The sequence below is a fragment of the Cnephaeus nilssonii genome (genome assembly GCF_951640355.1).
Source record: "Cnephaeus nilssonii genome assembly, chromosome: 2".
Taxonomy (NCBI): Eukaryota; Metazoa; Chordata; class Mammalia; order Chiroptera; family Vespertilionidae; genus Cnephaeus; species Cnephaeus nilssonii.
The window spans coordinates 9,664,553-9,689,327 of NC_137073.1; the positions used below are offsets into that span (position 1 = coordinate 9,664,553).

At 50.9% G+C, this 24,775-nt stretch overlaps 2 protein-coding genes across 6 annotated transcripts; both read right to left on the reverse strand.

Annotated features, from left to right (window-relative positions):
- Positions 1–55: 55 nt before the first annotated feature.
- On the reverse strand, positions 56–12,189 carry KAT8 (lysine acetyltransferase 8). 2 transcript variants are annotated; one of them, XM_079796573.1, is made up of 11 exons: positions 9,285–12,189; positions 7,938–8,012; positions 7,685–7,860; positions 4,006–4,059; positions 3,755–3,919; positions 2,941–3,030; positions 1,260–1,400; positions 1,072–1,165; positions 823–973; positions 493–647; positions 56–224 (listed from the first exon to the last, which is right to left on the reverse strand). In XM_079796573.1, the coding sequence occupies exons 1-11, from the start codon at positions 9,583–9,585 to the stop codon at positions 160–162; spliced, it is 1,467 nt and encodes a 488-aa protein (XP_079652699.1). In that variant the 5' UTR covers positions 9,586–12,189; the 3' UTR covers positions 56–159. The 2 variants fall into 2 exon arrangements, with proteins under 2 accessions (XP_079652699.1, XP_079652700.1); XM_079796574.1 differs by lacking the exons at positions 7,938–8,012; positions 9,285–12,189 and having other exon boundaries at positions 5,239–7,826.
- Positions 12,190–12,316: 127 nt separating this feature from the next.
- BCKDK (branched chain keto acid dehydrogenase kinase) lies at positions 12,317–16,617 on the reverse strand. Of its 4 annotated transcripts, none has more exons than XM_079796593.1 (12): positions 16,483–16,617; positions 15,544–15,910; positions 15,350–15,418; positions 15,143–15,253; positions 14,843–14,890; positions 14,643–14,762; positions 14,468–14,566; positions 14,198–14,271; positions 13,727–13,855; positions 13,546–13,635; positions 12,850–12,937; positions 12,317–12,756 (listed from the first exon to the last, which is right to left on the reverse strand). In XM_079796593.1, exons 2-12 carry the CDS (start codon positions 15,736–15,738, stop codon positions 12,640–12,642), a joined length of 1,140 nt encoding a protein of 379 aa, XP_079652719.1. In that variant the 5' UTR covers positions 15,739–15,910; positions 16,483–16,617; the 3' UTR covers positions 12,317–12,639. The 4 variants fall into 4 exon arrangements, with proteins under 4 accessions (XP_079652719.1, XP_079652716.1, XP_079652718.1 ...); XM_079796590.1 differs by having other exon boundaries at positions 12,850–13,008; positions 16,483–16,616; XM_079796592.1 differs by having other exon boundaries at positions 12,850–13,008; positions 15,544–15,769; positions 16,483–16,581.
- Between the last annotated feature and the right edge of the window lie 8,158 nt (positions 16,618–24,775).

The window sequence follows — 24,775 nt, forward strand, 5'->3', positions numbered from 1 at the left end:
TGCCATGAAGAACATCAGCTCTTGGCTTCTTCCTCCCGCCTCCAAAGTCCAGAGCCACCGGCAGAACTTACTTTATTTAAAAAATGATGAAACAGGCTGTACATATTTACAGGTGAGGGGGCAAGGAGGCACAGGTCCAGCAACAGGGGCACAGGCCACTCACTTCTTGGAAAGTTTGACTTGCTTATGCTTGGGAGGTGCCCACTTGAGGCAAACAGAGTCCACTGTGGGGAGAAGAGACATGAGAGGCAGGGTTGGACCTCTGGGCCTAGGCCAGGTTTCACCAGGTGAGAACAAGGGCAGACTTGATCCTGGGGAGGGGGCAGGGAAGCCCAGACATGAGTAGCCTGCCCCAGGCTTTGGTCCTGGAAGCTGGTCAGACTGGTTTAGGATCATGTGACAGCAAGAGGAGGCTATGGCTCCCAGTCGTCCTTACACCTACCGCCCCCCCCCCCCCCCCCGACCACACACGCCCAGGAGCCCCCCACCTACCTGTTATGGGTGGTTTCTTGTACTGAGCACTTTTGAGGTGCTCCTCTACTAGCTTGGGTGTGACACAGATGACATGCTGGCCTTTCCAGTACTTGACCATGTTGAGGGACTGTAAGGTGCTGATGATGTCATTCTGGGTGATGCTGGTCATCTGGCTGCAGAAAAGGATTGGAGCAGATGCTGGGAGAGTTCCCTTGTGGGGGCTGGCTGGGACAGCAAAAGGGGACAAGGAGACAGGATCATGGCCAATCTTAGGAGAGCCCTTCCCTCTTGGAGAACTCCAGGAAGCCTCCCACATGAGATGACAGGGGTGGGGTCCAGGGCCCTCACCTAAGGTCCTTGATGGACAGCGTGCCACGGAAGTCTCGCAGAATCTCCAGCAGGACCCAAGACCAGTAGCTGCGGTAGCTGAGCTTGCCCAGGTCGGACAGTGGCTTCTCAGGGGAGCCTACTGTGCTCTCTAGCTTGGAGAGCTCGTAACCTGGCAGTGGGAGACAGAAGGTCCTAAAAACCCACCCCACCCTGGTGCTCTATCTCCACCAGAGGGGCCCCTTTCGGGACAGAACGGGAGCCACTCACTGAAAGCAATGAGGAACTTTCCGTAGCCGCGGCGCTGGTAGGGAGGCAGGGTCAGGATGCAGGCCACATTGTTCCCATCTGGAGACTCCTTCTCCTGCAGGGGCGAGGTCAGGACTCTGGGGGAGCTCGGCCCCTGCTCCAGTTCACACTCACTGCCCGCCCTCAACCTCGGCTTCCCGACCCAGTACCTTTGAGAAGTAGCCGACAATGTGGGCCCCCTGCCTGTCCACCTCAGTCAAGATATAAAAGACAAAGGGCTCCACGTCGAAGTACAATGTTTTGTGGTCCAGGAAAAGCTTGGCCAGAAGACACAGGTTCTGACAGTAAATCTGAGGGGTAGGAGAGGCAGAAGACTCAGGAAGCAAGTACAATGAACCCATTGAGGCCTGGACAGGAGCTGCCACCCTGCTCTGCAAATGCCAGGCTCCACAGAACAGCCAGTGCCAGGCCGGTAACACTTCACCCACATCAAGTAATTCTTCCACCCACCCGAGGAGACAGTGCCTCCTTACCAGACCAGTGAGCAGCACAGGATTCCCGCAGGTAAGTGGGCAGACGCAGTCCAAGCCTGTGTCGTTCAAGGCTATGTCCCCAGCACCGAGCCCAAGGCTAAGCATGAAGCCGAGTGCTTGTTAAGTATTTGCTGAGTGGAGGACCTCGAGCCTGACTTCGAAGCCTGCAGTCTGCCCGCTTGGCCATGCCCTTTGCTGAGCCTCACCTGCTGCAGGCCCCGACACCCACCTGGCCAGAGACCAACGTCAGGAGGAACAATGGGACCTTCAGGTTGGCTTCCTGGCACAGATCAAGGGTCCCTCCGGTGTATGACGCCTTTTATATCCACTCTCATTTGACCCAACAACTGTGTAAGCCCAGCATGGCTAGTCCCATTTACTTAAAAGAAAACTGAGGCTCTGGGCGGGGAAGTGCTTGTCTGAGACCTCAAAGCTGGCAGAGGGTAGAGCCAACAGGAATACCCATGTCTCCTGTAGAGCCCTTTCCGCCACTCCCCCTGTTGCTGCTCAAGAAGACAGAGCAGGGGACAAGGCTCTGTGGATATTCCTTCCCCAAGCAATTATCACAAGGCTGACTGAGCCACCACAGGTCACCAGTAATAAGGAAGGCCCATTACTAAGCACCTACTCGGTGCCAGGTACCGTGCTAAGTATGTGACATTGCTATCTCAGTTATTCCAACAGCCCTATTAGGTAAATATGATCATGACTCCTGCTGTCTAGATGAGGAAACAGGAACAAACAATGTTAAGTAATTTGTCTAAGGTCAGCTAGGAAGTGACGGGGTCATTTGAAGCCAGGAGCCACTCGAAGTGTGTCTTCATTAACTGCCCTTCCACGGGAAATGGGGACATTTGGTGCAACCTTCCCAGACTGACCAGGCAAAGGCCAGGTTCTCAACAGGAAAGCAGATCCCAATGCCCGACCCTGCCCATTCAAGTCCGTTCACCAGGAACAAGGAACTGGGCCAGCAGAGCCACGGAGCTCTTGGACAGGAAACCTTACACAAAGCAGTTCCCTCCTGGGGAAAAGCAAACACCTCTTCTTCAGGCAGAAAGAGAAAGCCTTCTAGAAACAGCCTCAGGCATGACAATCGTCACTTCAAACCTCAACTACCCCATCAGCAGAAAAGTCCGTAGGGAGAGAATGAACCCCAGTCCCCATGGCTGGCACGGCAGGCCCACATGTTTACCATGCGCCAGCCACAGGCCAAGTGCCAGGCCACGTGTGATCCCTCAGGCCTCTTCCTGGGGGGGCTGCTCACCCGAAGGCTGGCCTCTGTCCTGATGACAGCGAAGGGTCCAGAGGTGCCAGTGCTCCCACCTCCCGCACCCACCACCGTGACCACCCAGCTCACCTTGTGGTCTTTGCCGTCCACCTCGTACACAGAGATGTTGCTCTTGCGGTAGATCTCCTTTCCTGGGGGCTGTCGCCACTGACACTGGCCCTGGGGTTGGAAGGGAAGAGGGAGGCTTGAGCCCCTGAGGTTTCCTGCCAGGTGCCCTGCATTCTGCCCCATGTGGCTTGCAGCAAATCTCTGCTTCTCTGCTTCCCTACACGTAGATCCTGGGCTCAACACTTCACCCACATCAGGTAATTCTCCCACCCACCTGAGAAGCGCCCATTTTACAGATGAAGAACCCAAGGCACACAGGGGCTATGAACTGGCTTGAGCAACACACAGCTGGATGGCTTGAGTCCAGGTCGGCCTGGCTCTAGGGGACTCTGAAGGGCCCTGATCCCTGGCAGTGGTGTTTCCTAAACTGCATACATTTGCCTCAGATTCCACTCTGGGAAACATGCCGCTGCATGAATAATGAGGTGACCCCCCTGGCAGCTCGCGTGTACCAATGCCTCCCATCTGTCACACCTTCCAGTCCCATCACGCGGGGGCTATGCTTGCTTCTGCTTTTGCACTGAGGAACCTGGCACTGAGCTGGCTTTGATACACATGTGCTGAAGGGCAAGGGATCCAAGGAAGGTGTAAGGGCAGGGATTACTGTCCCCATTCCACAGAAGAGGAAACTGAGGTCTGGGAGGGGCAAGTTGGCCAAAGTCACTCCATCAGAGACACAGCCAGGCAGGAATCGTGTCTCTCCACCCACGGCAGCTTTTCCCATCCTCTGCTCTGAGCTTGTGGCCCTCCCAGAGCCGTGGCGTCAGCGCCTCACCAGGTGGAAGCGGTAGCTCTTCTCATACTTCATGTACTTGAGGCAGTACTCGCAGAGCCAGAGCTTGGGCTGTTTCCCATAGTCTTCAGGGAACGGTGAGAAGTACCAGGCATCGATTTCGTAGTTCCCGATGTGGATCTTGTCCACATACTTCACCTTGGTGATCTGTGGAGGGCAGTGGAGGGCTTGGTTAGAGCAAGGAGAGCAAGGGAGAGGGGGAGCCCACCGTCAGGACCCCTGCCCCTGCTTACCGCCTCGTGTTCTTTCTCCAAGGCCGCTGTTGTAGGGTCCATCTCTGCATAGGTCTGGGCAAGGAAAAAGCAGTGGAGTGATGAATAGAAGGGAATCTCAGACTGTCCCTCCCCTATCCCAGAACCCAGTGCTTCCCTCCTGTCTTCCAGGCCTCACATCCTGAACGACAAAAACCGTATGAATAGCTAACATGTTCTACCTGCTTCTGAAGCTGGCTTGTCCACGCTCCTCTCCCATCTGTCCCCCCACCCATATATGGCAGACGTCCCTGACACCTGAGTTAAGACCTTTGGCCAGATGAACAGGGCTAGGACCAGGAACCCTGGGTAGTCCTGGGGCTGGTAAGAGCTTCAGCTTTGCAGCGGGATCAGTCCAGCTCAAAGTTGTGAGATGAAATAATGATCTTGTCTTCCCTGCTCACGGCAGGAACTGCTGCTGACTCCCCAGTGTGCCTGAACCTCTTTCCTGAACACCCGAGGAGCTGCCTGCCCGTGGGGCTGCTCGCAGAGGTCCCTCCCTCAGGCCTATCAGATTCCAAGTGTCCAGAAGGGAACTCATTCTTTCCTCCATGGAAACCTGTTCCCCTCCTGGATTTCCCATCTCTCTGGGAGCATCACAGTCCAAATGTCTGAGACCAATAAGGGGCCTATCTTAAGACTCCTCCCTATCTCAGCCTGGCATTCAATTAACAGCTAAGTCCTGCCAACTCTACCTCCTTGCAATCTCTGGGAATGGTCCCTCTCTGGTATTCTCCTCTCTGTCCTATGCCAGATAGCCACTGCCACCATCTCAGGTCTGGACAATTGACAAGGGCTCCTGAGATTCCCAGCCTCCAGCCTCAGCCTCTTCAAGTCTCCACTGCTCTCAACCCTGCTTTTTCCAGCCTCTGTGCCTTTGCACATAAAGTTCCTTCCACCTCGAATGCCCTTCCTTATCCTATTGCTGCCAGAAAATGCTTACTCAACCCAGCAGAGGGTGAGCCAGGTGACACGTGATACGGCAGATCTCTGTGAGCTATCACGTGTAGTTATGTTTACTGTGCTCTTTCCTGTCCAGCATCCTTTCCATCCCCTCCAGGAGGCCGGACTGGATTCTCCCAATGCAGAATATACCCTGTCCTTTCTCAGTCAGGGACACAGGGATCTACAACAATAACCTCGAACTGCCCCACTTGGCTCCCCCTAGTTTCCAAGTTCTTAGAAAGCAGGGACTAAGAGTCATGTTACACTCACAGCACATCCTGTTCCTAGGCCAGACTCTGTAGGAGGAACCAAGTACAGCCTGAAAATGGAGTGGGGACCCAAGAAGGCCTATGACCTATACCAGAGTAGACAGCAGCCTGGCCCTGCAGGTGAGAGGGAGAAAAGGAGCCAATGTTTTACTCAGAAAGCCCTTCCACAAAGCAGTTGGGCTGTATGGCCTCATATCTACAGCACTCACTTCTATTTCAGAGAAGTCAACAGGCAGGGAAAGGTGAGGTCACTGGCCCTGGGGGATGAACTAGCTGCCATTATTCCAAGTGCCAAGCACTCCACAGGTATTATTTCATTTAGTCCTCACAATAAGCCTGAGACAAGATTGCTCATTATCCGCACTGCACAAAAGAGGAAACTGAGGCACAGAGAGGTGAGGTCACTTGCCCATCACAGAAAAGGTACTCAGCACAGTTGGGCATAGGCCCCTGGTCCAAATCCTGAGTCTAATCCCTGCAAAGATGGAAGAAGAAAGATTTCCTCATTTTCTTCCTCAAATGTCTCCTTAAAACTCATTTCCCAGCTCTCAAAGTACAATCCTCTTCTGCAAATCATTAAAGAACTACAAAAACACTGCTTTTCTTAAATGCTGCAATTTATTTAGAATTAAACATTAACTAGGTTCTGAAGAATCTTACTGCCTGTGAACTCGATGATTATCCATTCTTTGATCTTATCAGCTGGCCCATTGTCATCTGCCTGGCGGAGTGCCAGTGTAGAGGTGCATTTAGAGACTTAACTGGCCAGCGCGAATTGGCTGAGGAACTGAGAAACTCAGACCTGTGCTGTCCAATAGTGTAGCCACTAGCCACATGTGGCTACTTCAATTGAAATTCATCAAATCAAGTTTAATTATTAGTACACTAAACACATTTCAAGTTCCCAATAGCCCCATGTGGTTACTCTATTGGACAGTACAGATACAAAACTTTTCCATTTATCACAGGAAGTTCAATTGGACAGTGCTGCCTTAGACCATTTCAATTTTTATTTAATTTTTATCACAAACAACAGTAGGAAGTGCAGTGAGCACTGTAAATAAGTTGATGTTTACGCATATACATACATGTATTTGTATGTGAAATAAAAGCTTCTCAAAATAATACTTACCTTTAATAAAGTGCAATGCACTCTGATATTTTCTCTTTTATCCTATTTCTTTCTTCCATTTAAAAAATTTAAATGATGGTCACAGCCCACTGAACTAATTTGGTAATCTAACAGTTGTGCCCCACAGTTAGCAAAACATTGCTGCAAAGCACACGGGCACTTAGAAGAAATCGCATTAATCAAAACTAATGTCTGTGTGTCCTGAGAGCTCAGTAAGTCCAGTTCTCTTGCATTCCCCACTTCACAAATCAAGAAACTGAGGCTCGGAGTGGGAGAAAAGTAGCCTCCCAGGGGCAGGCTGGCTTGATGAAAAGAACCCAGGTTTTGGAAACAAGTGGCCTATTTCTAGGATGTGTCAAAGTCATGGTTAAGGATTTGTGCCCTGAAGTTGGACAGTGGCAAATCTAATTCCCGACTGGGTTCCTAAACCTATCGGTAGCTCCCTTATAAATGGGGATAATAATGCTTACCTCACAGGGTTGTGAAACTTCAGTGAGATCATGTATTCAAACATTTAGCCTAAAACTTTGGGTCACAAGCCAAAAATGTCTGTCATTATTGTTCTAATTCCAGCCCACCCTTTTACTAGCTGTGTGACCTTAGGTATGTTAGCTAACCTCTCTGAGCCTATTTCCCCATTTACAAAAAATATATACAGGGTGGGGCAAAAGTAGGTTTACAGTGGTGAGTACATGAAACAGTTTATTCTTTTATTATTGTATTATTTTCCATACAAATAACTGTAAACCTATCTTTGCCCCATTCTCTCTCTCTGTGTGTGTGTGTGTGTGTGTATAAAAGGTGAATATGCAAAGTATCCCCTCCGGGTTCGACCAGGAGACTGATCACTCGCTATGACGTGTGCTGACAACCAGGGGGCAGCGTGGAGCAAAGGAAGGCCCCAGCCAGCTGGGGAAAGAAGGCTCTGATCGAAGGCCAGGCCTAGGGACCCTACCCGTGCAAGAATTTCATGCACCAGGCCCAGCAGGGTTCTGGGCAGTAGCAAGTGCCCAATATCATTCATTCTTTTCCTTCCCTTTGGACTTCAAGTCGGTTTGTCTAATGTGGAACAAGAGAAGAAAAAAGACACTATCCGTGCAGGAGGCCTGAATTCGTCCCAGCTGAGACTGTAGCCAAGCCCCTGCCCTCTCTGAACCTGTTTCCTCATCTGGGAAGAGTACAGGAGAGATAGGTGAGTCTCTGACACACTGTAGGAGCTAAGGAACGGGAGCTGTTGCGGTTTTGGAACTGGGGCCCCAAGGAGTTGGCAGAGGCGGCAGAGCCTCCGGGGCCCGGGGAAGGGGAGAGCCCGGACCTTCTGCACATGGTTGATCTCGTCATGCTTGCGCTTTTGGTTGCGAGTGATCTTGCGCTCAGGCTGCTCAGCCAGCTCGCTCAGGTACTTCTCCGAGTTCTTCTGCACGGCGTCCTTCACAGTCTTGGTCAGTGCCAGCCGGTTCTTGTCTACCCATTCGTCTAGTCGCCGGTTAACTGTGAGGATGCGCCATGAGGGTGCTGCCCTCCCACCCCTCTCCCCCCACCCAAGCCCAGACGCCCAGGTCACTCACAGCCCACATAGTGCACATAGAATTCCTCTCGGCCCTCCTGATCATTCACTCGAGACTGGATCACTTCAGCAGAATCTGGGAAGGAAAAAAGCTGGTGTCATCAGGAAGGCAGAGCCCGGACACTGAGAAGCTGTTTCCAGTTTCACATGGAAGCTAACCTCACCTGTCCACATCGGCCATTCAATTCACTTGCTGCCTGTGAGGTACACCAGGTCAGGACTGTTATTCTTATTTTGCATTTGAAAAAACTGAGGCTTACCCAGGCTCACAGATTTGAAAAGTGGTAAGAGCTAATACTTAACTGAGCTTAAGCCTGACTCCAAATTTAATGCTTGGTTTACTATATTCAGTTGTTATTCAGAGGTCATGAGGGCTGGTTCTGGAGTCAGACAGACTGGGTTTATATATAACTCCAGCTTCCCATCCATTTCTCTATTTTAACTGAACAAGTTATTTTGACTTTCTGGGCCTCAGTTTCTTAATCTGTAAAACAGATAACAGTGCTCACCTCAGAGGGTGAGCTGATGGCTCTAAAGCTTTTAGTACAGTGACTGACAACTAGCAGACCATTCAGTAAATGAGGAAGGCAACCACTGCGTGTCTGGCCCTATGCTTTGTTGTTGCTAGATACTGAGGACATGGCAGTGAATCACAAGCAGTCCTGCCCTCCAGAAGTTCCCACTTTGATGGGGAGGATACCCACAGAAAATGACAACAATGTTACATACGCAGTGGCTGAGGTATGAACGTGGCAGAAACACACAGAAGGGAATGACTCACTTTGCCTGAAGGGAACCAGGAATAGCATCACAGGGGAATATGGTGTTAAAAGGATGAGTAGGAGCTGGGCAGGTGCGCGAGGAGAAAGGGAAGGGCATTCCAAGCAGAGGGAACAGGAGGCAAAAGGTCTTCAAAGGGTAGAGTGTGGATTGGTCTGGCAATGACCTTTGCTAGGGGTGGCTAGAAACCAGAGGACACAAAGATGCAAGCCATTCAACGGAATTATGAAGGAAAGGGAGGGGAGAAGGTCGTTTTTGAGTTCGGGGAGGTCCTCTCCGCTGGCGGCTACAGGGGACAGGTGGAAGGGGAAGTCGCAGGGACAGGAGACCCGTGAGGAAGCAAGGTTAAGAAAAGGGGATGAAACCTAAGGTTAGGCAAGGAAGTGGGATGGGAGCTCTCCATACACAAGAATTTGTGATGGCCTCACTGGTGGGGTTCGTAGGATGGCCCGAAACTCCGCGTTCTTTCCCCACGCCCCGCCCCTACCACGCCCAGGCCTTCCGAGAACCACCCCCGGCCCGACCCCGCCCGGCAAACACCGCCCCTGGCCCTGGACTCCGCCCTCACGCCAGGTGCTGTCCGGCCGCCGGCACAGGTAAGTCTCTCCGATCTCCACGGTGACTTCCGGCTCGCCGCGCGCCGGGGTCGGCGGAGAGATGCGGCCCGGGGATGGGGCGGCCCCCTCAACCGCCGCATTCTCCCCGGGCCCGGGCTCGCCCTCCCCCGCGACCCCTGAAGTCGCTGCCGCAACCGCTGCAGCCGCCCCCGGGGCCGCCATCGCTGTGGTGGAAATGACGCAAGATGCCCGCGCCGCGGCTCCGGTCGGCGCGCGGCGGAGGGTGGAGTCTGTGACGTGGCGGCAGCTCATTGGTCCGCTGGCCGTCTCCGGGCGCCGGGCCCGCCGCTGTGGAGCCTGGAGTTCCTTCCTTCGGCTGGAAGTGTGGCTGCGCCCGGGCGCCGAAGAGGCCTTTCCCGGGGGGATGAGTCAGCCCGATCTTCTTGAAGGCCCTGGGCCCGAGGAAGCCTGTTCTCGCTTTAACCGGCGGCCCGAGTTTAGGGCTGGAGGCCTTTGACACCCACTCCTGCACCGCCATTTCCGCCAGCCTTATACCGGTCACCCCTTTTTTGAAGATGGAAGAAACGGCCTTGCTTGTTCAGGGTGGATAAAGGAGATAGGGGGGTGGGGGGGTGGAGCTGGAGAGTGTGTCCAGGGACAGCCAGTAAATCCCTCTCACAGAATCAAGCCTTTCTAAAGAATGGGCCGGGCCCCCAAACCAGCCGTTCTCGGAACAGAAACTAGTCAGAGGGAGTGGACAGAAGGGAGGTGTTGGGCTTAGCGAGCGAGGAATCCTGGGTGCTGACCCTACTCTGGGTAAGTTGTACAAGGGTTCATTCTCAGAGTGTTGATAAGGATTAAACTATATATAACTGTACAAACCAAAGAACTAAATAAAGGTTAGACCATGTATTCATCTACCTCTTAAAGTAAGTGCATGGCACAATGCCAGACAGGGTAGGGACTCAATAAACCTTCCTCTTGGCCACTCTCTGACTCTTCAGTTTATAATTTGGCTATTGGACTTAGAACGAATTCTAAGAGTGGTGACAGGCTTGGGGCCAGAGTGGGACTCAGGTTACAGATGAAGAAATAGTTAGGTATTTGTGGGGGTTGGCAGTGTAAATGCTGGTAACTTGGCTTTAGGGAAATGGAGTTTGGGGGAGGGCAATGAATGCCAGGTGTCTGGCAGCATTAAAAAAAACACAACACAGGAGAAAGGAAATAAAAAGTTAAAATGGTAATGTCTTCTCCCACTCTCCAACCCTCTCCCTCATCTCCAACCTTGTTATTCTATCTACCCAGGGTTCTGGTGCCTCACTTTTGACTTCCCCTGACATCTTCAATTAGGGATGCTATCCCTTCTAGTTAAGGATTACCATAAGCTTTGTAAATCCCTGATCAGGGTCACTCCACCAACCTCCTCACTGTTCTCCCTCCTATCCACCAACCACCAGTGGTTCTTCTAATGTGCAAATCTGACTTTTCTCCAAAACCTATATAGAAGTTTAACCCAGATCCCTGGAGTCTCTCTTTGTTGCTTACGTGGTGCCAAATTACACTCTGTGTTTTCAAAATACAGCACCAGAGGTTCTTATTTGACAGACTGCCCCTCTGGCTAAGAGAAGTGTTTGCCTGAACTAGCTGAGAACTATTTCAAGTACCTCCCCACACAGACGGTAACCAGTCTGTGGAGCTTAGCTCTCTTGCCTCCAGCTCTGGCAGAACTTACTGGCTCTGGTCTTCTACCTGAGATCACATCCTTTCCTGGCCTCCTGCTCTTCCCTTTCATGCTTCCCCGACTCCCTTCTGGGAGTGTTTTCTCAACAAATCACTTGGATGCAAATCTCCTTCTCAGGTTATGCTTCTAGGAAATCCAACCTGATATGATACATACTTTCCTAGCTGAAAACACACCCATGGGCCCCTGATGCCTCCAGGGTAAAACCCCTGCTTAGCTGTACAGCAAGGGTGGGGAACCTTTTTCTGCCAAGGGCCATGTGGATACTTATAACATCATTTGCGGGCCATACAAAATGATCAACTTAAAAATTAGCCTGCACTCGGCCAGCGTGGCTCAGTGGTTAAGTGTCCACCTAGGAACCAGAAGGTCACAGTTCGACTTCCGGTCAGGGCATATGCCAGGTTCCGGCTTGGTCCCCATAGGGCCTGCAAGAGGCAGCCAATTGATGATTCTCTCATTAATGTTTCTCTCTCTCTCTTCCTCTCCTTTCCTTTCTGAAATCAATAAAAATATATATTTTTAAATTAGCCTGCTATATTTGCTCAAACATCTAATTAACTCACCCCTAATGCCTTGGCAAGGCCAGACCAAATGATTCTGTGGGCTTTATACGGCCCATGCCAGACTCCCCACCGCTGCTGTACAAAGTCCTGCAGCTGACTGCTGCCGCCTGCCTTTCCAGCCTCGCCCCCTGCACTGCCGCCAGCAGATTTCCAGCCTGGCAAGTCACTGGTTCCCGTGCCCCCTCCATCAGCAGTCCCACCAAGCCTTTCTCCTTCCCTGGCAAGATGGGCAGGGGGGACTCCCCTGCTCTATGGGACCCTTTCCTTTCGATCTCCCTACCGGGGCCCCACGGTCCTCTGGAGCCTGCCAGGGCACAATCTTGTGTGTTCCTTTCCTTGGCAGCAACAGGCACAGGTGGTGGACAGTATTTTTAACCTTACTTGGGCTCAGGAATCAGGTGGCTCAGGAGGTTGCCCAGTCTGGTGACCTTCATCTCCAGAACCTGTGACTGCCAGGAAGGCAAGAGTCAGAAATGAAGCCTGAAGCAGGGCCAACCTGGGCCTTCGATATTGTCTGAGAAGCAGAAACATTTGTTAAATGAAATGAATGAAAGGTCTTTGTACAAACTGCCAGTCACCCCCAGTCCCACCAAGTCCAAGTGCAAGAGACTTGGGGCAAATCCTGTCAGGATAGTTAAGAGACTGGACATGAACTAGGTTGAACCCAATGGCCCAGGGAACCTGAATGGGATCAGAAACAAGCTCACCTGCCCTCCCCACATGGGGCCCAAGAGGGGGCATTCAAAATGTGAACTTTAATAACAGCAGGTCAAAGTGGAGTTCCCCAGGAACAAGAATGATCAAGCTGGTGCTGGGGTCCCCACTTCCTCCCCTCCAAGGCCTGGAGGCAGGGAAACAGCGGACCCTGTTGAGGAGGGGGGTGTCCGGCTCCATATAAGTCCATCTGCTTGGCATCGTGAGACCCAAGATGCAGCAGGGTGTGGAGCACAGTGGCACCCTGTCTGGCCCAGAAGGTCCTGGCAGGGTGTGTGGCCCGGGCTGGGCAGGCGAGCAGGCCGAGGGCTGTAGGGTCAGATGCGGAAGCTTTCCTCCCGACCATCAATGTGACGGAGCCGCAGGTAGACATCCGTGCCAATGCCCTGCAGGGACTGCAGCCGAAGGGAACCACCGAGGTACTCCGCGTAAGCCCGTGATGTGGGCAGCCCGAAGCCAAAGCTGGGGGAGAAGGGAGGGCATAGGACAGGAGCTTCAGAGGCTTGAGTCTCCAGGGCCCCCGCACCCCTCCATCATGGCCAAGTGGGGGCTCACCCATGCATGGGTCCTGTCTGGACACCACTGTGCATGTCCAGGTGACCGAAGAGTGGGTTGATCCGGGGGTCCTGGGTGCTGGACTCGGCTGTAGTGAAGTGGTAGTCCATAACCCGATCCAGGTCTTTGTGAGCGATTCCCCCGCCCCGGTCTGAAATCCTGGCAGGATGTGGATAATATGAGCTTGCCTCAGCTTGGGGGGGTGGGGAGGTGGGGGGGACTCAGTGCCATCTTGTCCCTTTTAGCCAAAGGTGGAATGTGGTCCGCAGAGCCTTGGGCCTTGTTTTCTGTAAGCTGCATTTCTGTCCTCCGCTGCCTGGGCCACTGACTGCTTATACCTTCTCACAGGAGTTGACCTTTCCAGCCCAGCATTATGGACTGTTTACTCCTGACTCTTTCCCCATTCTAGGCCCCTCACTTGCTAACAAAGACAAGGCCCTAGGGCAAGCATGTCAAACTTGCCCACGTGCCCACATGCCTTGTTTACTTGGCCCGGTTAGCCTTTGCGTTTGACATGCTTGCCCTAGGCTCTGCACCTGGCCCCGGACTCATTCTTATCCAGCTCATGGCAATCTCAGGACCACAGAGTATCTTGTGACCAAGTCTCAGAGTGGGGCAGGTACTGGTTTGAGGTCATACAGCAAGTCAAAAACAGTGCCGGAACAGCCCGTCCACCCTAACCCACTCGGGGCAAACCTGATGACGAGATCAATATCGTTGTTGGCGATAGTGATCACCACATCTGGGACATTGTAGGGAGTGTCTAGGTGACTCTCCATCGTGGCTCTGTACAGGGGGAAAGACCAGCAGTGGGTGGTGGTATCCCAGCCTCACCCCAGTCCCTATCTGTCGTCTTTCAACATACCAGCCAGCCCACCTCATGGCATTCTTGAGCAGCTCAGGCAGGATGTAGTCCAGCGGCATAGGGATGAAGGGGAATCGAGCGGCCACATGTCCATTGATGCGGACGCGGGGGGCATTGCCGTACTTGTGCTCACACAGGCGTCTGTGTGTAGGAGCAAGAGTTCAGACCTAGACCAGTGGTTCTCAACCGGAGATGCTTCTTCCATGCCCCCCAGGGAAATTTTGCAATTTCTAAAGACATTTTTGTTTGTTACAACTGGGAAGTACTACTGACATCAAGTGAGTAGAGGTCAAGGATCCTTCTAAACATCCTAACAAGCACAGGACAGCCCCTCACAAAACAATTATCTGACCCAAAGTGCTAGTAGTGCCACAGCTGAGAAACCCTGTGGTAGACCATGCCCCAGGCAAGGGTTCAGACCCAAGCCTTCCCTGCCCAAAGACACCCCCCTACCCCCCACCTCTTTAGCTGCTCTAGCCTCACCTGGCAAAGTCCACCCACTTTTCAATAATCTTCTTTGGCGAGAGGCGAGTGCAGATTATGCCGACAAAGTCAGGCTGTCAGGAGAAAGAAGGTCAGGACTAGCAGCTCCTGCACCTTGGCCACCAAATGCTTGCCACCTCTGGACTGCTGAAGTAGCCCCGAGCCCCTCCCAGGCCCTCGGCTCAGGTCCCCAGTCCAAGGGGGCCCCTGGCTTAGTCCCCTCTGCCTCACTGGACATTCCCAGGTGGACCTCAGGTCCCAGCGCCCCACCTTGTCCTCATGCAGTGCCAGATGATGTGTGGCCAACATGCGGATCCCAAGCCTGGAAGTCAGTGTCTTGTCCAAGAAGTAGCGAACAAGCTTCTCGTCCTGTAAACAGTGGGGCCTCAATAATGCTGTGCCCTTCCCAGGCCCCCCAACAGGCCACCACTGTGCTGCCCCTGACCTCTATGTGCTTCCGGCTCTCACGTAGGCCCTCCGCTAAGAGGGTCACCACATCTTTGTGGTCGTCCAGCAGCTGCCGCACCAGCTGGCAGTATTGGGCTTCATCTGTCTGGTCCTTGATCTGCAGGCCACAGAGTCATTAGTATGGGTGGTCCAGCCCTGACCTCTCAACCCCTCACCCTGCCCAGGCCCAGCCCTCACCGGAGGGAAGTCTGTCAGCTTCTGGAAGGCACGGATGTACAGCTCGTGCTGCAAGGAAAAAGTGTCGTAATTCACAAGGATCTGTGGGCACTGGGTAGAGAACTACCTATGCCTACCCAAGGGGACTGCCATCACCCATATGCCGGCTTGGGTCTGAGTCCTCTGTGACCCTGAAACCTTTTGGCCGGCAAATCTCTGCCTCTCTGGTCCCATCTCCCCATTTGCCCCTTGGGTGGTAGGCACACTGATCTAAGACCCCCCTCTACTAGGGAAACCCATGCTCCCTGGAGGCCACCTTACCACGTGCAGTATGGTGGGGTTGCAGCCAATGATGAAAGGAAGGCTGCGGAAGCCCTTGATGCGGTGAGCGATCCTCACTGGCAACTCTTGCTGCAAGTACCGGGCACTTTTCTAGTAGAAAACAAGGAGGGAAAGCAGGGCTGGGGTCTGAGTGGCTGGGCCAGAACTCCAGGAACCAAGAGAAAAATAAGGGGTTAGGAATCTTACCAGAAGGTGGCTGCCATCCTGAGAGCGGCCTGAATAGAGCATCATGGTCGGAGTGAGGCGGACTGAGGGCTGGAGGAGGGGCAGATGGGGCTTGAGCACTGGATCTGCAACACTTCATCCCCCCATGAGCCCCGCCCCTCCCCTGGACACCCACCCCACCTGGGGACCTGGACCCCGCTGCCCCAACCGCGCACCTTCTCTGCGGCCACGTCAATGGCGGACTGGTTGTAAAAGGAGGTGACGGTCTTGGAGCGCTCCCTCGCCATCTCCACGTGGTGAGTATCGGTGGCCGAGGTGGAGAGGGCCCTGAGCAAGAGTGCGGGCCCGAGGAAGGGCCGGAGTGGAGGCCCCCCCCGCGGGCCGCTTCCCAGCACCGACGCCAGCATCATCGTCCTGCTCCTCTGTCGGACTGAGCGGCCTCTAGTGCGAAGGACCAGATAGATGGAGGCGACCCCAAAAAGGGGCAAGGAGTGGGTAGGCAGGGGCTCTTCTCCTGACTTCAGGGGCGAGGGCTGTTGGAGGATGCTGACCAGCTCAGCCCCAGGGAGCAGCTCCCATCTCCTGGGCGAGGAAAGGAGAGGTGTAAGGATCCGAATCCAGACGACCCGCACCATCTCTTCCCGCAGGCGCTGGCATCCTCAGACCTGGGCCATCTCCTTCACCCTAACCCTACCCCTACCCCTCAACCACCTCCCCGGACACACATAGGCCGAACCTGGACCTTGCTTTCCGGGGCTCCTAGTCTTCGACCCGAGGCTCTATCTGATAGAGCGGAGGGGATCCTCGGACTCGTCCAGCTCAAAAGCCTCGCCCCGGCGCCTGGGCACCCTCGTTCAGGGGACGGAGCTACCCCTACCCAGCGCCTCCAGACCCGCCCTCCCGCCCTAACCTGCCCCAGCTGGGCCTGCGTACGTGCGGCACAGTGCATTGTGTGCCCGAGAGCCGGCTGCATCGAAGCTGCGACCCCGGAGCCCCCGTCTGGGTTCCCCCTGCGCAAGTCACTTGGTTCAGCCCGGATCCCCCCCATATGGTAGATGCCAACCCCGCGTCCCGCGCACTCGCGCGGTCCGGCACAATGGCGGAGGTTGCGGGTGCGCACTGCGGGAAGGGTCTACGCCTGTGGTTCCACTTACCGCGGGGCCAGAGCTTGGGCCGGGGTCCGAGCGGAACGGCCCAACTGTCGCCGGGCCGGGCTAGCAGAGCTGCCCTAGCCCTCTGCCGCTGTGACGTCGCGTGGGCTGTGGGCACCCGGTGCCTCCTGGGAATTGTAGTTTGGAGCGAAGTACTCGCAACCCGGGTGCCAGCTCATTCTGGCTATGCCCCTGCTCCCGAACACCCAAATAAACTCCACGACTCCCTCCACAGGGCGTCCGGAGTGGTCTCCGCGCGGCCCTCTGTCTCCTGGTCTACAAAATGGGCTCCCTGGGAGAGAAACGGAAGAGGGTGAGAAGATCCTTAGATGTAAAGCGCATAGACAAAACCCCTGGATTCCTTCCCTGAGGTCTGGCTTTCTCCTCCCAGCTCTTGGTTAATTTATCGGAAACCAGACTGCCCGGTTCAAACCCCAGCTCAGCCACTTACTGTCTGAGGCAAGTTACTTAAACTGCTCAATGCTTTAATTTCCATATTGGTAAAATGAGGATGTAGCAATCTTGGGGCTGTTGTGTGGTTACGTGAATTTATATATGGAATGTCCCTGGAACAACGCCAGGCGTGGAATTAGCCCTATATAAGTCTTAGACGTGACCATTCATTCATGCCTGCAAGTAATACTGATTGGGTGACTTTTCTGTGCCAGGAGAGGCGATAGGGTGTGGAATCAAATAAAAAACCCTTGCCTGTCCGGGAAACATTTTCAGTGTGAGCTGTGATGGGGCTGCACAGGAGGTGGAGGGAGCACCAGATGGGGACCCGGACATTGGTACAGGTGCAGCATGAGGAGGACTTGGCCAGGCACGGGAACTGGACTGGGAAGGGCAAGAGGGCAAGATAGAGCATAGCTGGATAATCCGAGGCTGTGGCTGCAGCCATGTGGACACTGGGAAGGAGAGGAGTGAATGGGGTGTCTAGAGTCAGATCATGAAGGGAGAAAGCCACTGAAAAGATTTAACTTGTCAGGTTTGCCCCTTAGAACCCTCTGGCTGTAGTGATGGGGAATACGGGGATTGGTGAGACCAAAGGCAGAGAAACCAGTGAAAAGACAATTATTTTTTCCAAGCAAGAGATGATGGGAGACTTTTCAGTGTGTGTGTGTACTTGTACTGACTAGATTTTTCTTTACCGTGGTTATGTATTTTATAAATATTTAAAAGTTTTTAATTTAAAAAAAAAAAAGTTAAGTGAAGCACGTGATATCTTTGGAGCCAAAGGAAGGGGCTCCCTGAGTCTCTGGATTTCCTCTTCGCTTCCCACCCCGCTACACACACACACACACACACACACACACACACACTCTCTCTCTCTCTCTCACACTCCCTCTCACACACACACTCACACTCCTTCTCACGCGCACACTCACACACTCTCACATGCACACTCATTCACACACACACACACACACACTCACAAACACACACACTCTCTCACACTCCCTCTCACGCGCACACTCACACACTCTCCCACCTTTTCTTTTTCAACATCCTGGCAATATCCTGGAGTAAAGCCAGGCGGCCACTCAGCTCCGGAGGCAGGCACTGCCTGAGCCCAAGGAGAAGGGAGAGGGGAGGGTGCTCCGGCCCGGAGCGTGCGCAGAGAAGCAAAGCGGGGTGCCTGCGGGGTGCCAGAGCTCGGCGCTCTCGTAGCCGCAGTGTGGGCCCACACAGAGCTGGCAGCTGTGGCTGCCCCCGAGGCGGGGGCGGGAGGCGAGCGCGAACCTAATGGTTTGCCTGGGGCCGCCGGACTCGCGCTCGGCCCACACTCTGCTGCCTCCCAGCGGCTGAGATTGGACACGCAGCCCAGGATCCCTCTTCCAGAAGACTGGACTCATTTAGAGTGGACAGTTGGTCAGGCACCCTTCTAATAGCCTTATATGCACTAATTTCATCTTCCTAGCAACCCTCTGAGATATGTACTATTATTCTGCTCATTTTACAGAGGAGAGAACTGGAGCCCAGACAGCCCTCCCCCTCCTCCCCTCCTCCTCTTTCCTCTGGGTCCTTATCCCCCACACTCCCTGGCTCCAGCCACACTGGCCTCCTGTTGTTCCCTAAATGTATCAGGCACAGTCCACCCCGGGTCTCTCACTAGCTGTTCTCTCTACCTGGAACATCCCCTAGATATCTACATAGCTCACTCCCTCGTGTCCTTCAAGCTTTTGCCCAAATGTCAACTGAGTGAAGCACACCCTCACCTATTTAAAATTGCAATAACCTCCATCCTCCCCGACTATGCTCTACTTTTTATTTTATCCGTAGCATTTAGCACCATCAAGATACTATATATTTAAAAAAAAAGCTGCCCTATATCTAAATCCAGTCTAAATCCAGGAAAAAATAAAAAAAGATACTATATACTTCATGTATTTAATATAATTGCTCATTTTCTTCTCTTTTTCTAAAAGGTAAGACCAGAGCATGAACATTTGTCTGCTTTACTGATTGATTCCAGGCCCCTAACCCTGGCACATAACAGGTGCTCAGTAAACATTTGTTTTAAAATGATAGAAACATTGGGCTTTATTTTCTGAGCTATTGGAGTAGAAAGTTCCTGTCATCTGTGGCTGGCTTCTCTCAGAATGAGTGATCTAAGAGGAAGCAAGACGGGCCACAATATCTCTAGAACTTACCCTCTAAAGTCACACACCGTCATTTCTGTTTTACCCTCTTGGGTCAGGTCAGCCCTCTTTAGTGTGGGAAGAGGCTACACAATGGTATGGATACCAGGAGGTGGAAATCATTAAGGACAATTTTGGAAGCTGGCTGTTATAGCCTGGAGGCTGCCATGCTATGAGGAAGCCCAAACTAAGCCCTACAGAGAGACCACATGGATAGACCCCGAGAAGAGAGAGAGCTGCTAGGTTCTCCCTCAGCGGCTTTAGTCTCCCATTGTTCCAGCATGGCCATCATCTGATTGCAATTATGTGAGCCAGAACTGCCAGACAAAATTCTTTCCCCAAATTCCTAACCCCTGAAAACTGTGAGATAACCTAAAATAATTGTTATTGCTTTACACCAAGCATGTCAAACTCAAAGGCTAACACGGGCCAAATTAACAAGGTTTAAGTTTATGTGGGCCACAAAAAAAACAAAGCTTCAATTTTCATAGAAACGTAGGTTTATTTCGAAAAGTATAGTATAGCCCTTAGCTGGTTTGGCTCAGTGGATAGAGCGTCGGACTGACGGGTCCCAGGTTCAATTCCTGCCAAGGGCACATGCCTGGGTTGCGACCTCGATCCCCAGTAGGGGGTGTGCAGGAGGCAGCCAATCAATTGATGTTTCTATCTCTCTATCCCTCTCCCTTCCTCTCTGAAATCAATAAAAATATATTTTAAAAAGTATAGTATAGCCGAAACCGGTTTGGCTCAGTGGATAGAGCGTCGGCCTGCGGACTCAAGGGTCCCAGGTTTGATTCCGGTCAAGGGCATGTACCTTGGTTGCGGGCACATCCCCAGTGGGGGGTGTGCAAGAGGCAGCTGATCAATGTTTCTCTCTCATTGATGTTTCTAACTCTCTATCCCTCTCTCTTCCTCTCTGTGAAAAATCAATAAAATATATTTTTTTAAAAAAGTATAGTATAAAAAAAAGAATAAGAGCAATGATAAAATTAATGTTTTCTTCCTGACACGTGGCATCTCTTCTCTGCTATCTTTCCTACTTCGGGGGAAATCTTGTTCGCAGTGATTACTTTCAAAACTGACCCAAGGTGAGTGTCAGTAATTCTGGATCTGACAGGAGACTTATTTCCTTTCATAACTGTAAATAACTGCTCACACCAATAAGTACTTCCAAACATGGAAATAATTTCATATGTGAATTTTCGAGTATTTTCAAACCCGTTAGGTAAATATTTGTAAAATTCAGGCACGCCAACATCATTGAATTTTGCCTTTAAATCTGAATCGCTCGTGAGACTGGGTCCCAGGTCCGGGTGAGGCCGCGCCCCTGGGTCCGGGGGAGGCCGCGCGCCCCTGGGTCAGGGTGAGGCTGGAGCCCGGGACCGGGTGAGGCCGCGCGCCCTGGGGCCCAGGTGATGCTGGGTCCCAGGTCCGGGTGAGGCCTCGCGCCCCTGAGTCCGGGTGAAGCCGCGCCCCTGGGTCCGGCCGAGACCAAACCAGAGGGAGTCAGACCTGCATTACCACCATTTGTCCACCATCCAGAGCTGAAAAGTCAGTGCCGACATGTACACATAAGGAACTGGTGGACATTGAAATTGGGTCTCAAAAGAACTGTTGGTCCAGAAAGAAACTCACTACAGACTGATTCATTTGCCTGTCAGCATAACTATTATTGCTCGTCTCACATTCAGTTCTTATAAGTATATTTCTAGTAACACATGATCTCACTCATCTAGGGGAAATGATGAACAACATAGACTGATGAACAAGAACAGACCCAGAAACAAGGAGGCATCGATCGGACTGTCGGGCCTCAGAGGGAGGGTGGGGGTAGGGGGGAGAGATCAACCAAAGGACTTGTGTGCATGCATACGAGCCTAACCAATGGTTAAGGACAACAGGGGGGTGGGGGCATCCGTGGGGAGGGGTGTGAGATGGGAATGGGGGGATGAGGACAAATATGTGATACCTTAATCAATAAAGAAAGAAAAAAAAACAAAAAATAAATAAATAAATCTGAATCGCTCTAGATCTCAATGACCTCCATTTGCAGGTACTGATTCTATATTTATTAAAAATATCGAAGAAAACTTGTCTTCCAAAAATTTAAAATCTGCAAACCTTGTTTCAAATTCAGTTCTAAGGTTTAAAATTTTTTCTGCGTATTTTTGTTATGATGCAGTTTCACCTAAACTTGATTTGTTCATGTTGCATGTCGGAAAGTGCATTTTTCAACTGCTTTCCTTGAAGAACTAGCTTACATTTGAATGTTTTGACTTGGTCACACATGTTTGTAATAATCTGATCTTTTCCTCACAGTTTTAAGTTAAATCATATAGTGTTTTGTTATATCAACCATGAAGGATAAATCTTGCAACCATATTGTGTCAAAAAACAGGCTTGCCCTAGCTGGTTTGGCTCAGTGGATAGAGCGGCAGCCTGACTAAAGGTTCCCGGGTTCGGTTATGGTCAAGGGCACATGCCTGGGTTGCAGGCTCAATCCCCAGTAGGAGGTGTGCAGGAGACAGCCGATCAATGATTCTCTCTCATCATTGATGTTTCTATCTTTCCCTTGCTCTCTGAAATCAATAAAAAATATATATTTATATATATAAAAGGCTAAGTGACCATCGCATCTGAAACAACTGAATGGACGATTGAACAGGCTGTGTGGGGCAACCAGGCCGGCAGGGGGGTTAGTGAGGGGCGACCAAACGACCAAGCAGCAGGCTGCATGGGGCTACCAGGCCTGCAGGGGGGCAGTTGGGGACAACCAGACCAGCAGGGGGGGGGGGGCAGTGAAGGGCGACTAGGCCAGCAGAGGGGGGCAGTGAGGGGCAACCAGGTTGGTGGGTGGGGGCAGTTGGGGACGACCAGACTGGCGGGGGGGCACTAAGGGGCGACCAGGCCAGCGGCGGGGGGGGGGGGGGGGCAGTTGGGGGTGACTACGCCTGTAGGGGGGCCAGTTGGGGTGACCAGGCCAGCAGGGGGGCAGTTAGGTGCGATCAGGCAGGCAGGCAGGTGAGCAGTTAGGAGCCAGTGGTCCCGGATTGTGAGAGGGATGTCCTACTGCAGATCAGGCCTAAACCAGTAGTCGGACATCCCCTGAGGGGTCCCGGATTGGAGAAGGTGCAGGCTGGGCTGAGGGGACCCCCGTGCACAAATTTTGTGCACTGGGCCTCTAGTATATACATAAAAAAACAGGCTAGTATATACATATAAAAACTGACATATTTATTCTTTCAAGTCCCAGAATTGTTTAAGAACCTTGGAGCAAGATAGCCAACGTACCTCGGTATAGTAGGACAAGCCGGAATATTCGCTGTCTAATTCACTTAAGAAAGCAGTGAACTGTGGCTGATTTAAACTTTGAGATCTTACGAAATTGATAATTTTTTGATAGGTGTCAACACATTTTCCATGTTTATTACCTTCGCGCATAATACTTCTTTTTTTTTCTTTTTAAGTTTATTATTATTTTTTAATTTCTTTTTTTTGGGGGGGGGGTTGCACATAATACTTCTTGATGTATAATGCAATGCGTATGATGAGTCTTGGATCCATCATAAATTTCACTTTTTAAAAAAATATATATATTTATTGATGTTAGAGAGGAAGGGAGAGGGATAGAGAGACAGAAACATCAATGATGAGAGAGAATCATTGATCAGCTGCCTCCTGCACACCCCCTACTGGGGATAGAGCCTGCAACCTGGGCATATGCCCTTGGCCGGAATCAAACCTGGGACCCTTCAGTCCGCAGGCTGACGCTCTATCCACTGAGCCAAACCGGCTAGGGCTTCACTTTTTTTTTGCAGTAATGCCACGAAACCATTCTTGTTTCCAGTCATCGAAGGAGCTCCATCTGTAGCTACAGAAGTTAATTTTGAGAGAGGTAGATTGTATTTTTTGCAGAAGTTTAAAAACACAATTAAATATACCTTGTCCTGTACTAGTGTTATGCATCAGTACTAGTTCCAATAATTCCTCAAAAATGTTGAAATCTTTATCACAAGCATGAAGAAACACAGCTACTTGAGCTACACCTCCAGTGTCCGTACTTTCATCACAGGCGATGGAAAAAGCTTCGAAACCAGATGATTTTGCTTTGATCTGAATACTTAAATTGTCGGCCAACTCAGTAACTCCGCAACTGTATTTTGAGACAAAGAGATTGTTTGAAAATACTTCCCATTTCCAGGACAAACAATTTCTGCAGCTTTAATTAGACATTCCTTGATGAAACCACCGTCAGTAAAAGGTTTTGAGTGTTTAGCTATCAACTCCGACAAGACGTAGCTTGCGTGCACGGCGGCTTCACTCTCTTGTGATACTGTCGTAACCATGCACTGTTGTTTATTCAGTCCCAACTTGAGCTCTTTCAACTTTTCTTGTCTCGTTAATCCCTCGCAATGATCATATTTTAATTTATGTTATAACTTTGGTACACTAATAGCATTATTACATATCAAGCAGATTATTTTATTTTTACTTCACAGCAAAAATACTCCAATTCCCACTTTTCTTGGAAATTTCAATGTTTGTCAGCAATTTTTCGTTTATTTTTACTACCACTTGATTTCTATAGAAACATGCTGAATGCCAAGGGCTGAAATAAATGAGTCATCGTTAACATAAAGTAATAGAACATTTTAATAAAAATTAATATTTTTTCTTGCACATTAACTTACCAGACACTGAATACCTGCACAAATTAATAGCGTCACACAAATAAACCTATTTTTCTTGTTCTCCGAAAGCGAAATATTTCCTGTTGCTCACACCAAACAAGTCAGTTCAAGACTAATGATGTGGCAATTGGCTGCTAAAATATTCGCTGCTAATATTAGTGGAGAGAAATTGTGCGCCTGCGTGTAAGGGAAATGAACGCAACACGATTATACTAATCAGTCATTAGCGTCGATGTAGTTTGTTATTAATAACTAGTGGCCCGGTGCGCAGATTCGTGTACATTGAAAGGAAATTAATTAGAAGAAATATTTTAATATCGCTATTCGCCCTTTCTCTATAATAGAAGTGTCAGAGATGAAAGAAAGTTAGCAAAATGTATATGAAAATAATATATAACTTAATTAATAAATAAACAATAACAACATGATATAACAAAAACATAGACATGATATAAAAACAACAAAAACATGATATAAAAACAACATTGATAAAAACAATGACTGATCGATTAAACTTATTCTAATATCTCCCTGTATACCACATTAAGAGTGAAAACACTTTCAGCATGCTTGACTAATTTCCCTTGTGATGAAGTATTTACAACTTTGATGTCACACGCTCTTCAAACTCGAGAGAAAGTAGCATATAACTGACCATGTCCGAAAATGGGTTCAGGTAGGAATATTCCTATTCTGTCTAGAGTTTTTCCTTGTGATTTATTAATAGTCATAGCAAATGCTGGCATCACGGGAAACTGTCTTCGAATTAATTTAAATGGGAGGCCAGTGTCAGACGGGGACAAATCCATTCTTGGAATCAGAACAACCTCTCCTTCCGAAGATCCAGTTAATACTTCAGCTTTGATTTTGTTAGGTAACAATCTTTTGATAATAAATCTAGTACCATTACAAAGACCCCATTTACTATTAAGATTTATCAGTAGCATGATGATTGCATCCACT

Excerpts from the sequence above, each read along its gene's own strand:
- BCKDK (XM_079796590.1), bottom strand. The coding sequence starts at position 15,738 with ATGATGCTGGCGTCGGTGCTGGGAAGCGGCCCGCGGGGGGGGCCTCCA. Across the intron at positions 14,763-14,842 it reads AGCTGACAGACTTCCCTCCG|ATCAAGGACCAGACAGATGA; the intron begins GTGAGGGCTGGG and ends TGTGGCCTGCAG. Across the intron at positions 12,757-12,849 it reads CAGACAGGACCCATGCATGG|CTTTGGCTTCGGGCTGCCCA; the intron begins GTGAGCCCCCAC and ends CTTCTCCCCCAG.
- KAT8 (XM_079796573.1), bottom strand. The coding sequence starts at position 9,585 with ATGAGCTGCCGCCACGTCACAGACTCCACCCTCCGCCGCGCGCCGACC. Across the intron at positions 7,861-7,937 it reads CTATGTGCACTATGTGGGCT|TTAACCGGCGACTAGACGAA; the intron begins GTGAGTGACCTG and ends GCATCCTCACAG. Across the intron at positions 1,166-1,259 it reads TTGTCGGCTACTTCTCAAAG|GAGAAGGAGTCTCCAGATGG; the intron begins GTACTGGGTCGG and ends TCGCCCCTGCAG.